The sequence below is a fragment of the Trypanosoma brucei genome, chromosome 7 (genome assembly GCF_000002445.2).
Source record: "Trypanosoma brucei brucei TREU927 chromosome 7, complete sequence".
Lineage (NCBI taxonomy): Eukaryota > Euglenozoa > Kinetoplastea > Trypanosomatida > Trypanosomatidae > Trypanosoma > Trypanosoma brucei.
The window spans coordinates 1,436,767-1,450,166 of NC_007280.1; the positions used below are offsets into that span (position 1 = coordinate 1,436,767).

Sequence of the window (13,400 nt, forward strand, 5' to 3'; positions counted from 1 at the left end):
CTTCTTTTTTTTAAAAATAAAATAACCGACATGTCGTTTCCACAAGGAGAAAGATTGAACTTCTGCTGAGCATCTCTGCACACATTAGGCAAGGAGAAAAAGTTGTGGGAACGAAACAACAACAAAACAAAAAAGAAAAGGGAGGATTGCCAAATCAGTCGTCATCATTAATCAACGATACAAGCAGAGGAAGGTAGAGAAAAAGGAGAAAGAAAAGAAAAGCACCAGAAACTGCTAAAAGGATCCAAAGAACGACAAAAAAAAACAGCAAAGTCAAGTAGGCAAGTACCGTGAATAGCAACATTACATCACATCACAACAGGTCAGTCAGTCAGTCGGCATTTTTTCCCCCTCTCCTGTGTGTATCCTTTTTTTTTTGTCGTAGCCCACTGAAAGGAGAACCGAAATAAACGGACGGGTGCGTGCATCGAAACGGAGCGGAGTCAACGAAGAAAGTGAATCTGAAAGCGAAAGTGCCCTGGAAGTACATACGATTTAACAAGTGGCTTTAGGCAAAAGGAATTCTTCAATTCAACAGGCAAGGAGAGAAGAAAGGAACAGCAAACGAAAACAACTAAACGGAAAGATAAGGGAAGTGAACAATACCCGCATTTCCTACCACCCCCCAAAAAAAAATAATAAAAGAAATCTTCGTTGTTGAATTGTTTGTTAGTTGGTTGCGCTCTATTTCGCCTTGAGTAACTGCCGAGAAGAATGAGCTTATTTTCTTTTACGCCAACTGGAGGTTCCAACATGCCACGCACCACATCCACGGAGGAAAACACCACGTCGGATTGTCAGACAAGTTTGAATCATCCGCCTCCCAAAATGACCTTTACGGATATGCTAAACACCAAAATCCAAAACAGCAATAAACACAGCTCAGAAGATAAAAACAGCAACTGCAGCACAGTTGATGAGGTGTTGGATTGTTGCGATTACGGTTATGGATGTGTTCATGGAAATGCACTGGTGGAAGAGGGCGCGGAAGAGATGCGACGCCGCTACTTTTTGGAAATGCAGCGCAACCTCCTTGATGATGTGGATACGGACAATGAGGAACAAATAGACAGCAAGATCGTTAGCACTTGCCGAAGCACCACATCTGTCAGTGCACGTGATTCCTCAGAAGTTCTCGGCCCCATACCTTTACCACATGACGGAGGAGATGTGTTGTCTTTCAACCCATTTGCCTCCAGTGTTACCTATAGCCCCTTGTCCGATGAAAACGGTTGCGTGGAAAATTTATCTCCGAACCCCAGCAGCCGCACTCCACTGAGCAGCTCAACATCCGGGGCGCAGCTTCCCAATGGAAGTTTTTCCTCTATCTCTCCCTCGCTCTCCACTCATCCGACTGGGCGATTAGCCACGCGAAAAAATGTATACGTGAGTGAACTTCCGACCCATTGGAATACGGAGAAACTCCGCAGCGTCTGCGCCACCTTCGGTAATATTGTCAGTGCTAAAGTTATGCACGACAGCAACACAAATGAGTCGCGGGGTTATGGCTTCGTCATGTTTGAGACGGATGAACAGGCAGCTCTATGTGTGCGCACACTGAACAGTTGCAAAGTGGATGGACGGATGTTGTCATGCCGCTTCGCTCACGAGAAAGCCATGCCGTCGTTTGCCCACTCTGATCGTATCCCATGGCAGGAATTCGGTCGCTCCCCCAATTCCACAACACCGTCCCTCTCAAAAGACAAACTGACGGATGTAAAAACCCAACCCGACCAACAGCAGGGAGGTAACTCACTTCCCAATATGGAGTTACTGAAAGGCGCCCATGTTGCATGTTTCGGAGACCGCAGTCGCCCAATGGTGCAACGGAGCCACAACATATTCATTCAAGGTCTGCCACTGCAGTGGAACACGGATAAATTACGCAGCCTTTGCGGCACTTTTGGAAAAGTAGAGCTGGCTAAAGTTGTTCGGGATGCCACGACAAGCCTATCGTGCGGCCATGGTTTTGTTCTGTTTGAGCGAGAGGAGGCTGCAGCTCTTTGCGTTGAGCGTTTAAATGGTGCGACCGTTGAGGGTCGGACACTTACATGCCGTTTCGCGAGAGATAAACGAGGTCCGGGAGTTGCAACTGGAGCGGCGCCTTCACCACCTGTACGGCCGTCTGGAAATGACTTTTTGAAAAACACAGCACCGTTACTTGTCCGAATGGTAGACGCACAGGAAAGTCCATCAATGTTACTTCAGTCGGCAGTTGGCTCTAACAAGTGGTCAACCGTTACAGTTCCACAAAATTGTCACACGGCTGTTTATTCGCAATCACCGTTACTTGTTGCGGGCGGTGTCTCACCATTACTCGGCCTCTCACCTGTTGTATCTCCTATGGTACCATCTGGCGTCATGACAGAAATGACGGAACCACCGCATGGCATGCAAAGTTTTGGGTGTAATATTGCGGGATTGCAATGCCTTATTGCCGTACCGTATCATCAAACTCGAATTGTATCGGGTTTTAGCAACGGCGACGGCGGGACATTTGCTGCACTTACGTAAAGCCACCGTTCCTTTTGATTCCTTTTATTATATTATATTTCGTTTTGTTTTTGTTTTTCACATCAGTGCCTTTGCTTACTATCTTCGGTATTTTCCTCTCAGCTCCGCCTCTTTTTTTCTTTTTTTCCTTTTTTTCCCCGTTTCTGTTTCTGTTTCGGCTCTTTCTTTTATGTTTAAAAAAAAAAAGACCATTTGCTCTTAATAATGACAATTGTTGTTATTATTTGTCTTTATTTCCGTTGTATCGCCTTTTGTATTCCTGTGTTTATGACAACCGAAACCGTTTCAGCGGAAGGGTGAGATAAAAAAAAAGGGAGGGGAAATATGCGGGATCCCTCAATAGAAAACAGAAAAAAGGAAAGGAAAGGAAAGGAAGCAGATAAGAATGTGGAAGATTAAGGAAGGAGGGGGGGGAGATATAATGGAGGTGTGGGGGAACAAATGGAAGGGTTTTCTTTACTTTTAAAAAACAAAAGAAAAGAAAACAAAAAAAGATGGAAAAGGGACAAAAAAAGAAAAAAAGAAATACTGCTCGAGAGGAAGAGGAGAAGAACTAACACACACACACACACACACATACATATATACATACATACATATATATATATATATAGATTACACGGAAAAAAAAAGAAGAAAGGAGCGGCATATTTGGTTTTTATCAATCAGTTGCCGTGTGCTGTGGATTAATAAGCGGGTGCGATCGCGTGTGTCGGAAAAAAAATGACAATGCATTAGTCCTTCCGTTGCAATATATAAATATGTATATATGTATATATGTATATGTGTATATTTATGTATATATATACATATTTATTTGGATGTTTTACATATTTGTATGTTCCGCTTATATAAATAAATATATATATATACACATATTTAATTATTTTATTTTATTGTTTGTTCATTGACTTACCTGCGCGCACATGTCCCCGAGTGTCCGTTTGCCTGTCTCCATTTACATGTGTACTTTTATGTGTTTAAATATATATATATATATATATATATATATATATATGTATATTTGTGTGTATGTGTATGTGTATGTGTGTGTGTGTGTGTATGGCTTCCCTTCTTTCTTTTATTATTGTTATTGTCAAATGTGCAATCTGGTACCTATCTTCTTCCTGTTTTTATTCCCCGATGGGTTGCCGTTGTTTTCTTTTTTCTTTTTCTTTTTTTTACTCCACTTGACATTATTTTATTTATTATTTTATGTCCTGCTCCTTTTTTTGTTTGTTTTCCTCTTATTTCTCCTCCATCCCTTCTTTTTTTTATTTTACTGCATTTTCTTTTCTAATTTATTTTATTATATTAAAAATACTTTCGCCATGTCCCTCTATTTCGTATATTACCCGACTCTTTCTTTCATGTGGTTGTATCGCAATATATATTGCTATTGCTATTACTATTCCTCCTACTATTGTTATTGTTATCTTTTATTATTTTCAAAAAAAGAATTTTTCTGTTCAATTTCTAGTTTATGTATCACTTTTTATTTGTTTGTTTATCGCCTTTGCGTTAAATAATAAATTTTATGAAAACAAAGAAGAAAGGGAAACAATCCGAAACAAAGTCTCGTTCCACACATTTTGATTCTTTTTTTTAATTGTTCCTTCTTTTTTTTTTTTTAGATCTTCCTGTTTCAAACCCTTCATTTTCCTTTTTGTTTTATTTTTATTCTCACTTCTTTACTGCAACTTTTATTTATTTATTTTGTCCTCATTTTTTTTTTTATTTCCCCCCCTCTTCCTCACTAATTTCTTCTCACCACAAAATACACGTCAGTAATCGTTGTGTTTGAAATCATATACTTAAAATATATATATATATATATATTTTTTTTTCTCTCCATATATTTCTCCTTCATTCAACTTTTTTTTGTCCGCTTACCTTTTTTATCCCTTCCTTTCTTCTTTAAAAAAAATAATAATTAATTATTTTAATTTAAATAACTTTTTAAAGGGGTAGAAACCTTCGCAGTGGTCCTTTTTTTTGTTTTTAATTTTTATTTCTTTCCACCTGAATTGTCTATTTTCCTTTTTGAGTTTAACGTTTATTATTATCATTATTATTTCCTTCTGTTTTTCATTGTTATTATTTTTTTTAATTTTTATTTACTTCGTAACAAAATAAATAAAAATCAGAGAGGAAAAAAAGGAAGTCCTCCCTCTTTCTTTTCTTTTCTTTTTTTTCCCCCCTCTTCCCCCTTCAACTCATCACTCTGCTTTCTCTTCAACAACCACATAAGTAGAAATTTTTTTTAAAATAAAAAGCTGAAGGATCAAAGTTTATATATTCCTTTCGGTTTTATTTTTCCTATTTTTCCAATTTGTATTGATTATTAAATTCTTAAATTATTACTGTTATTATTTGTTGTTATTATTATTATTTTATTTGTTATTTCTCCTTATTTATTGTGTTATTTTAAAATTTTCTTCATAATTTTTGTGTTTTTCATATTCCTTCCTTCCTTCCATTCTTTCTTTCTTTCTTTAATACCTTTATTTGTAATCATATTATTATATTATTATTATTTTGATCAACTCCATTATTTGTTTACTGCGGCTACCACACTTTCTGCTAAAAGTTTATTACAATAATAGTAATAAATGTTGTTATTTTTATTTGTTGTTGTGATTTTACGTCTCTTGGTTCAAGAGGAGCTTAAATTTTTTTTGTCGCATGATTGTGAACAAATATATGCAATTGATATAAATAAATATATATTTTTTTACATGTATGTATTTATATATGCATTTCCTGATGTGCTTATATCATTTATTCTATTGTCATGATTTCATCACTATTAAAATTGTGTGCCTGTGCCTTTCTCTCTCTCTGTCTGTCTGTGTGTTATGGTTATGGTTAGGGGGAGGCACCTTTCTTTCTTTCTTATCTTTTTTTTTTTAACCTCCCCCTTTTTAAAATTAATTAATTAATTAATTAATTTTTATTTAGTTATTTATATGTCTTTTTCTTCTCTTCCACCACCTGCTCCTCCTCCTCTATTTTTTTTAATAAAAATATATATATTTACTATCTTTTTTTATTAATTGTTATTCTTCCATTAAATATATAAATAAATATTTATGTATCTCTTTTTTATGTATTAAATTTTCTTTACTTCCATTTTCGTTCCAGTCAGTTAAACTTGTTCCCGTTTATTTAACTAAATCCCCCCCCCCCACAAAAAAAAAAGAAAAAGAGGGAATATACAACATTAATATATAAATGCGTGCGATATAGGTGGATCTTATTAGCCTTTTGTTTTTTTTTAAAAAATCCGTCTCTTGTATTTCATTACTTTTGTTGGTATATATTTTAACCAATTGAGGACACAACAGCTATGATAATGATGGTAATAATAAAAATATGTTGTTGTTACGATGATAATAATAATAATAATAAATATTATCATTATTATTATTGCTATTGTGTCATATCATATCAGGGTTTCATTTATTTATAAATAAATATATATTGTTATTATATGATCGTGTGTGTTTGTGTTTTGACGTGGCTGTAGAGAAGGGGAGATTTATATTCAACTTTTTATTTGTTTTACATTTTCTTCGTTTTGTATGTATTTAAAAGAAGTAAAAATAAATAAATTAATATATATATATATATATATATTAAAAATCTTAAGTGTCCTTCTGAGCTAAAGCTGTTGCGTGTTTATAAGAAAATGAAAAGAAAAAAAAGAAAAACGAAAGGGATAAATAGATAAAGGATCGGTGTAATAATTTTTGTTATTTGTTTATTTATATTTCCTCCCTCTTCCCTTTTATCTGTTTTTTTTCCGCATTTTCTTCGGGATTCGCTTCATCATTTATTTTGTTTATATATTTCTTTTCTTTTTTCTTTATCTTTTTCATTCGTAATTGTTATATTTATTCCCTTTTTTCCTTTTCTATATTTTCACCCCACTTTTATTATGATGTACATTTATATGCGTATCAAATCTGTCGATTTTATTTTATTTTATTGTTTTACTATTTTCTTTTTCTTTTGTTTCTTTTTGTTTTTTATTTTTATTTTATTATTATTATCATCATGTTGTGATGACTGTTTTTCTGTCCTCTCCTTTCAATTTACCATTTCTGTCTTTTTTTTATATGTTGTTCCTATTATTTATGTCTTTTTTAAAAAAAAAAATAATTTTGGAGGAGGTCGTTGTTATTATTGTTAATACTACTTTTATTATTGTTGGTAACTATGATAATGAGGATTGTATTATTATTATTATTATCGTTGTTATTTTCCAGCTACAATTGGGGTTGAAACGTGAGAGATGGAAAAAGAAACAATAGAAACAAAAGAGTCAAAACGAAAAAGAGTAGAAAAGAAAAAAAGAAAAGAAATAATAATAATAATAATACAATATTGATGACAATAAAATATATAATGAATAGAAAATAAGGGAGATATGAGGCTAAAAACCCGTAGAAAAGTCACTTGGAAATATAAAACAATGAATATTTTCCAGTATGTTAAGCGAACCCGTGAACAAAATGAAAGTCAAATATCGGTAGCTATTTAAAAAGGGGGAAAAACAACAACGGCCGGAACAAATACGTAAAGAAGAGTTTATCAATCACACTTTGCACGTGTAGTGAAACTCGTTCAAATTGATTAATAGACTAATTAATTGATTAAATAATTAAAAAATCATTCAAATCATTCTTACCAACGCATCTTCCCACATTTATATAACTATATATTTTTCAGTATTGATGTATTTTTTTCTTTTATATTTCGTAACTGTCTTTTTTTTTCCGCTTTTTTTAAAAAGAAAGAAAAATGCCTACTATGCTGCTTCGTATTTTATATTAGGCTTTTTTGACCATTTCAACCCCGACATTTACCATCAATAAAGATGGTAATAATGAAATATATATATATACATATATAACTACGGGAGGCCTTTTATTAAATTACTATTATCGTTTTTGTTTTTGTATTGTAGACCTTCTGCCTTGAAGAAAACAAGGCATGGGTGTAGAGAGGGGAAAAAAAACTAGATGTACGAAGATAAAAAGCTTTCTCATTTACTCTCTTCTTTTTTGTGTGTTTTATTAACGTCTGTTCTTAATTTTTTTTTCTTCTTATTTCTTAATTTTATTTGTTTATATTTTACTGATGTTGTGGGAAATGCGGAAAGGAGCTACTCACTTTTTTTCTTCCACTGAAGGGGAAAAGGAAGAAAATTTAACATATATATTTTTCATAACTAAATGATAAAAGGGATTCGAGCCGGAGAAATATAAAAAAAAATGGGGAAAGAAGAAAAGAGAGAGATATGGAGTTAAATAGGTTTGTTACGTCTGAAAAACCTTTTGTGTATAAGTAAATAATATTAATATATATATTAATATTATATTATATATATGTTTGGTATTTAAATTTCTTATAAGGGGAAAACGATTATACGTAATGCACATATAAGTATTTACAATTATATATATTTACATATTCATACGCCTATACATTCACGTATACACACTTTTTTGATCACTTATATTTATATTCACTTATATTAATTTGATTAGCATTGGTATATATGTATGACTGTACTTGTAGACCTCTGTTTGATACATTTCATATGGAAGAAAGGAGAAGAAGGGGGAGGGAAATGAAAAAAAGAAAATGAAAGAGAAAATGGCTCTCTACTGGGATAAAAACAGGAAAATAAAATTAGGGGGGAGAAGGTGCTTGCAAAGGGAAAACGACTCTTTTTTTGTTTTGTTTTTTTATTTTTATTTTTTGTTATTTATTTGTACGCGTCTGTTTCCGGCCTAAGTTGCGCACGGGGAGTTCGGGGGGCTGTTTATTATTATTATTATTATTTTCCCGGTTTCCACCGCTTTTTGTCGTTAGTGTTTATGCTTTTGTGTTTCGGGGGAGCAACGCACAACTGTCACTTTGTCTTCGACGTGTCCTTTTGTGCATGCTTTAAAAAAATTTTTTATTTACTTGTTGTGAGCCTTGGAGGGAGGGAAGTTGCTTCACTGTTCCTTTTCTATTATTTTTTCCTTATTTTTATTTTGGTCTCTCATCATTTTTAATGGGGGTTTTGTTTTAACTGACTGTTGTTATTTTTTTTCCCTAACTGTCTTCAATGTTTGAGCGACTGTTATAAATCTTGACTTTTGATTATTTTTATCTTTTATTATTTTATTATTTTGTTTGTTTTCCTTTTTTTTTAAAAAAACCTTTTCTCTTTCTGCGTGCGTGAGTATGTGTCTGTTTCCAGACTGACCACTTTCAAAAAGTGATTTTTTTGTACACGCAATTTGGTAATGCGATCTGGCATCAAAATGATGATAAAAATGATCTGCTTTTTAATCCCGTTGTTTCTTCTGTGTCTACCGTTTCATCAATAGTTTTTCTTTCCTTTCCACTTTCTTCTTTCTTTCTTTTTTTTCCTATTCATGAAGGGCCTCCGTGTAACCCTTTGCCTTTTTGTGATTAATACAAGCACATAATAAAACAAGCTGAAGAAAAAGGGTAGAAGGAAAGGAGAGGGACGAAAAGGAAACTGGGAGGAGAGGAGAGGAGGGGGGAGAAAGATTTTTCTCACAGCCTCCAACGACTACGACAGACTGTATTTCTGCACTTGATTTCTTTTCAGGTGAGGAAGAGCGGATGGAGAGAACGGAGGATGTAACATATTTAAAACTCATTCCAATGTGTACTGCAGCCGAAAGGAGTGAAGCATCACTTCTGCTCGGCACTTTCGTTGGATGTTTCAGCGAAAACGATAAATTAGATCTTGAAGTGTGTGATGACAGCCGATATGTACTGCGTGGCATACGTAAGTCGTTACGGCAACTGGTTTATGACGGTAACGGAGTTGAGGCGAAGGAAACCCTCGAGCGACTTGTGCACATTGTTTGTGAGCGAAGGATGGCAACAGCTGCATTGCGCTCTCCTTTTGTAGCACCGAACACCTTAACATGTTATTTGCCATCCAGTGCACAATGTGAACGGAGGGGTGGAGTTACAATGTTACGGGTGCTGCGAGAATTAGTCGGAACCGCTTCCTCGCTAAATAATTCCATCGAATTGAATGAATCCGGCGATTACACCGGATGGCCTGTTTCTGTATTGCCTTGCCCTTTATTGTACGTTGTGTACTATTTGACCAGCGCTCAATGTAGCGAGGGCTCAAAGGACGACTTCTGCAGTCCGTGGGCAAAGCTATTTTTCGGCGAGTTACTGTCGTTAGAAGGAACTGAGAATGATGAACTTGAAGCTGTAGTGGCATCTTACGATGATATGCCGGGTACGTGTACGTGTGGGCCAACATCACGTGAAAATCTTCCACATACGCAGCAGCCGCTTCTAATGAAAAAGATCCGGCATAATATTACACGGCTCTTCTCCACTTCATTTCCTCACCATGGTGCGTGGCGTCTACTTTCTTTCATGGATGTCTATTCAGCGTGGATAAGGCGGGATTTGCACCGTGCATTGGATGGCGCTACGCAAGCATTGCATGCTGCGACGTTTGGCGAAGACAAATGCACTATGCTGTGGATTGCACGACATGTTTTGCGGTTTATTCATGCTTTTGCTGTTGCAGCAACGACAAACTTGGCGAACCACGACTCGCGACGTGAGATGGAATATAAGCTCGAGCACGTAAACTCTCATTACAATTCCTCCGATGACGACAGTTTTGCATGCAATGATAGCATCGCCAGCCAATTGTATTTTCCACATTCCCCGTCTTTGCTCTTGGATGTGCGGGAGAATTTCCGCTTTGTGTTGTTTAGCGATTGGCCTGATTGCAGTGAGGCAGGTGAGCGTCGTGGAGAGGACAAAACGACATTCTGCAGAGGTGATGGTGTTGCATCCCGGCAAACAAAGCACGTAAACCACCGGCGCTCCAGCGGGAATAGTGATAACCTCCCAAGTGGAAGCGCCACGTCTCGGCAGTTCGGCACTTGCCGGGTCTCGTTATTTGTCTCTCTTCTGGAAGTGTGGCTTCGCGCTAAAAAACATACTGATGCTGGTGAGATGGTCGAATCCCGCATCTTGATAGTAAATACTCTGGACAGCCTGTTTGACAATAGCGCTTCCGATGAGGTGCCAAAAGGACCGTTCTCCGCATGGGAGCACCGCACTGCCGAATACATGTGTCCAATTCAGTGGCTTCGTCAAGTGCTACTTGTCAACTGTGCAGCACTTGTCGACAGTCCAACCGTTTTGCACATGCTTTGGAATTGGCCCCATCCACTTACTACAGGGGAGTCAGTTTTCCTGGCCGTGTGCCCAACGCTAACCGCTGGTGGGTTGCACTCACCCATCCTCTCTTGTGTTCCCTTCTGCCCAACGACTTCACCGATGTGCTTGGATGATTTTATTCAACTTGTGGATTGTTGGCCCCTTCCTGTGCAGGTGCCATTGTTGATGCAGCGGATTTGGTATAAGCAACAGGAACTTCAGCGGCCATCTGTCGACAAGGGGGGTAACAGAAACACCAAGGGCTATAATTCTACAGAAGATGATATGTGCTGTGAGGAAGGAGAACGACGACTTTCTCTGCAGTGGGAAGTTTTACATCTTTGTGAGATCCTTGTTGACCGTGCACGAGGACTATCTGGAACTCTCGAATTAAGTTTCACGGAATGCTCTCCACACCGCGCTCTGCTCGAGGCAATTACGACGGTGTGCGAGTTGCAGGAGGATATTCTACGCGTAACAGCTACCTGTTTAGCGGGTGATCACCAAACTTCTTCATCCAGATCGCCGAGCAGCGGCAGCGTCAGTAGCGACGGCACTGAGGTTGAGGTCCCAAATCGTGCAGACATCACAACTGCTTTGGGTTCATGTGAAGAGCTTGTTTGCCTTCGTTGCAGAGAAGCATTTGAAGATTCTGCTTCATTATTCCATAGGAATGGACCGACTGATAAGGATGACCAACGTGAGAAGTTGGCTGGTAGTGGCGGCCACAAAACCAATGCAACGGAAGATCCACTGTTGTTTCATTTATTTCCCATCATCTCGACCACAAAACCAGTGGTGGCGCATGAAGTATTTTGGCTTGCGCACAAGCAACTGCCCCGGTGGGCTGCGGTTTTCCTGCAAAACTACGGTTACCTCAAGGTTTCTGCGGCTGTGTGCAGGCTGCGGATTGCAGCCGCTGCCTTCGATCCCACGACACCACAACTCGCGGCGGAGATGCTGGCTGCTTTTCCTAATAATGCGGTGGTAGCTGTTCATGCTGCTGCATCGTTATTTGCGAGTCTTCACATTGTTCAGGCGAAACAATGCATCAACGAGGCGGTTCAGGAGTACCCTCACTCAGCGGAGTTGCACCGTGTTTTCCACATGATACATTCCAGCGGTAACAGAAAGCAGCTGAGGGACCAGCTTAAGGAAACGCCTCAACGCAGTCGGCACAAGAATATTGCAGGTATTACTTACTCGCATCAGTACCGTGGGATGTGTACTGTGCGCTACAAGGTTGCGCAATGCGACAGTGTTGCACACTGGTTGCAAGTATTTGCCTCTGTTGTCTGTGTGTTTTTTTGGATAGCTTCACTCGGCCTCTATTTTTTTGATAATGTTTTAAGAACCGCGGTAGATGTCAGTGATTCCCCGCCACCTTCATTCCAGACTTCTAACGAAACAGCGATTGATGGCACACCGACGCATGGTGCAAGAAGACGCTGGTCGTTTAAGTTATTTTTTTCTCCTCTTATTTACCTTTCTGCGTTTCTTCTTGTATACGCGATTACCGCTGCCGTTGTTGTTCCCATTCTTGCGGGACGTCAATCTAAATGGAAACGGCGATGTGCACTCGTGAACAGGTTCCTTCGCTCTTTGCTTGAGGAGCAATCTCTTGTGAACACTGCTCTTAACAGAATAAACTTCTGTCTTCGCGGTATGGCACTTGTGAACATCATAACAGCTGTACAGCTCGTCACAAGCAACATAATTTCCCTTCGTACCCCAGATTATCGTCTTGAAGCGACGAACTGGATGAGCACTAAGTCCCATGTACCAAATACGTTACCGGATGGTGATTTTACCAATTGGTGTATTGCTTTGTCGCTTCTACTACCTGTGCTTTTATTTGGAGTTGCCTTTCATGGTACCGCGTGGCGAGTGGTGCGTGGCTGCGATACTATGGTAGGATCCGCAACAACGTATACTACCGTTTTTTTCATTGACTTAACCACTTTTATTATATTTTTTCCTCTTCACTTTATCTGTTCTGTGTTGGTAGAACCACTACTTTTTACTCTTGTGGCTGCGTTTACCATCGGGACATCATTACCTGTACTGCTTGAGCGACTACCTCTTGTGCCACCCGACAGCCTGCTCCACCCTTTGAGTTGTCCAAGCGCCGATGAAAAAAAACAGTGCCATGACAGAAACGACTTCTGTGCTCGATCGGCATCTTTCTTTTCTAATCGGTTACTTGCGAATATGCCACCCACGAAGTGGTCACCCAATCTCAACTGTGTAAGAGCACTGCTCTGCGCACACGAGGTGGTGTGGCCTCCGGACAGGGCACAGAAAACTAAATCCCAACATCGCTTCAACAATTTTTGCAGTGGCATTAATAACACTAATGGTTGCCAACACCCCCTCCAACAACTGCTTTGCCGCTGCATCAGGTGGTACATTACGATGCACAGTTTTCTTTTCTGGGGCTCGGTCGCTCGTTATGAAAAAAGCAGATCAGCGGTACGTTTGGAACTCGTCCATGAGGGATACAGGGAGTTTTTTCAACCACAATCAGCTGCGTCATGGGAAACCGCAACGCAGGACAGTAACGAACTTCGGGTGGTCACACTCCCTTTTAAATCGTTAGACCATCAAAAAATGCCAAAATCAGAAACATTGTTTGGTTGAAAAATACTATC

At 38.2% G+C, this 13,400-nt stretch overlaps 2 protein-coding genes across 2 annotated transcripts, besides 39 other annotated features; both read left to right on the top strand.

Moving 5' to 3' along the window:
- Window positions 1–13,400: part of a sequence feature (sequence corresponds to BAC RPCI93-10C21) that runs on past both edges of the window.
- Window positions 5–25: a sequence feature (AT_rich).
- Tb927.7.5380 (RNA-binding protein, putative) lies at window positions 715–2,514 on the top strand (the record flags this gene model as incomplete). The annotated part of the gene is made up of 1 exon (XM_841068.1): window positions 715–2,514. One exon carries the CDS (start codon window positions 715–717, stop codon window positions 2,512–2,514), a length of 1,800 nt encoding a protein of 599 aa, XP_846161.1.
- Window positions 2,624–2,682: a sequence feature (CT-rich).
- Window positions 2,868–2,889: a microsatellite.
- Window positions 2,979–3,040: a sequence feature (A-rich).
- Window positions 3,071–3,127: a microsatellite.
- Window positions 3,266–3,393: a microsatellite.
- Window positions 3,471–3,578: a microsatellite.
- Window positions 3,674–3,830: a sequence feature (T-rich).
- Window positions 3,906–3,961: a microsatellite.
- Window positions 4,104–4,254: a sequence feature (T-rich).
- Window positions 4,334–4,353: a microsatellite.
- Window positions 4,431–4,478: a sequence feature (AT_rich).
- Window positions 4,504–4,633: a sequence feature (T-rich).
- Window positions 4,769–4,789: a sequence feature (AT_rich).
- Window positions 4,871–4,912: a microsatellite.
- Window positions 4,977–5,011: a microsatellite.
- Window positions 5,031–5,054: a sequence feature (AT_rich).
- Window positions 5,227–5,274: a microsatellite.
- Window positions 5,443–5,466: a microsatellite.
- Window positions 5,524–5,608: a sequence feature (AT_rich).
- Window positions 5,864–5,953: a microsatellite.
- Window positions 5,975–6,009: a sequence feature (AT_rich).
- Window positions 6,132–6,153: a microsatellite.
- Window positions 6,264–6,471: a sequence feature (T-rich).
- Window positions 6,489–6,567: a sequence feature (T-rich).
- Window positions 6,659–6,682: a sequence feature (AT_rich).
- Window positions 6,694–6,779: a microsatellite.
- Window positions 6,815–6,881: a sequence feature (A-rich).
- Window positions 6,880–6,939: a microsatellite.
- Window positions 7,147–7,184: a microsatellite.
- Window positions 7,868–7,909: a sequence feature (AT_rich).
- Window positions 8,127–8,179: a sequence feature (A-rich).
- Window positions 8,266–8,296: a sequence feature (AT_rich).
- Window positions 8,348–8,367: a microsatellite.
- Window positions 8,472–8,492: a sequence feature (AT_rich).
- Window positions 8,668–8,724: a sequence feature (T-rich).
- Window positions 8,904–8,943: a sequence feature (CT-rich).
- Window positions 9,033–9,087: a sequence feature (GA-rich).
- Window positions 9,166–13,389, top strand: Tb927.7.5390 (hypothetical protein, conserved; the record flags this gene model as incomplete). Its single annotated transcript, XM_841069.1, has 1 exon — window positions 9,166–13,389. The coding sequence occupies one exon, from the start codon at window positions 9,166–9,168 to the stop codon at window positions 13,387–13,389; it is 4,224 nt and encodes a 1,407-aa protein (XP_846162.1).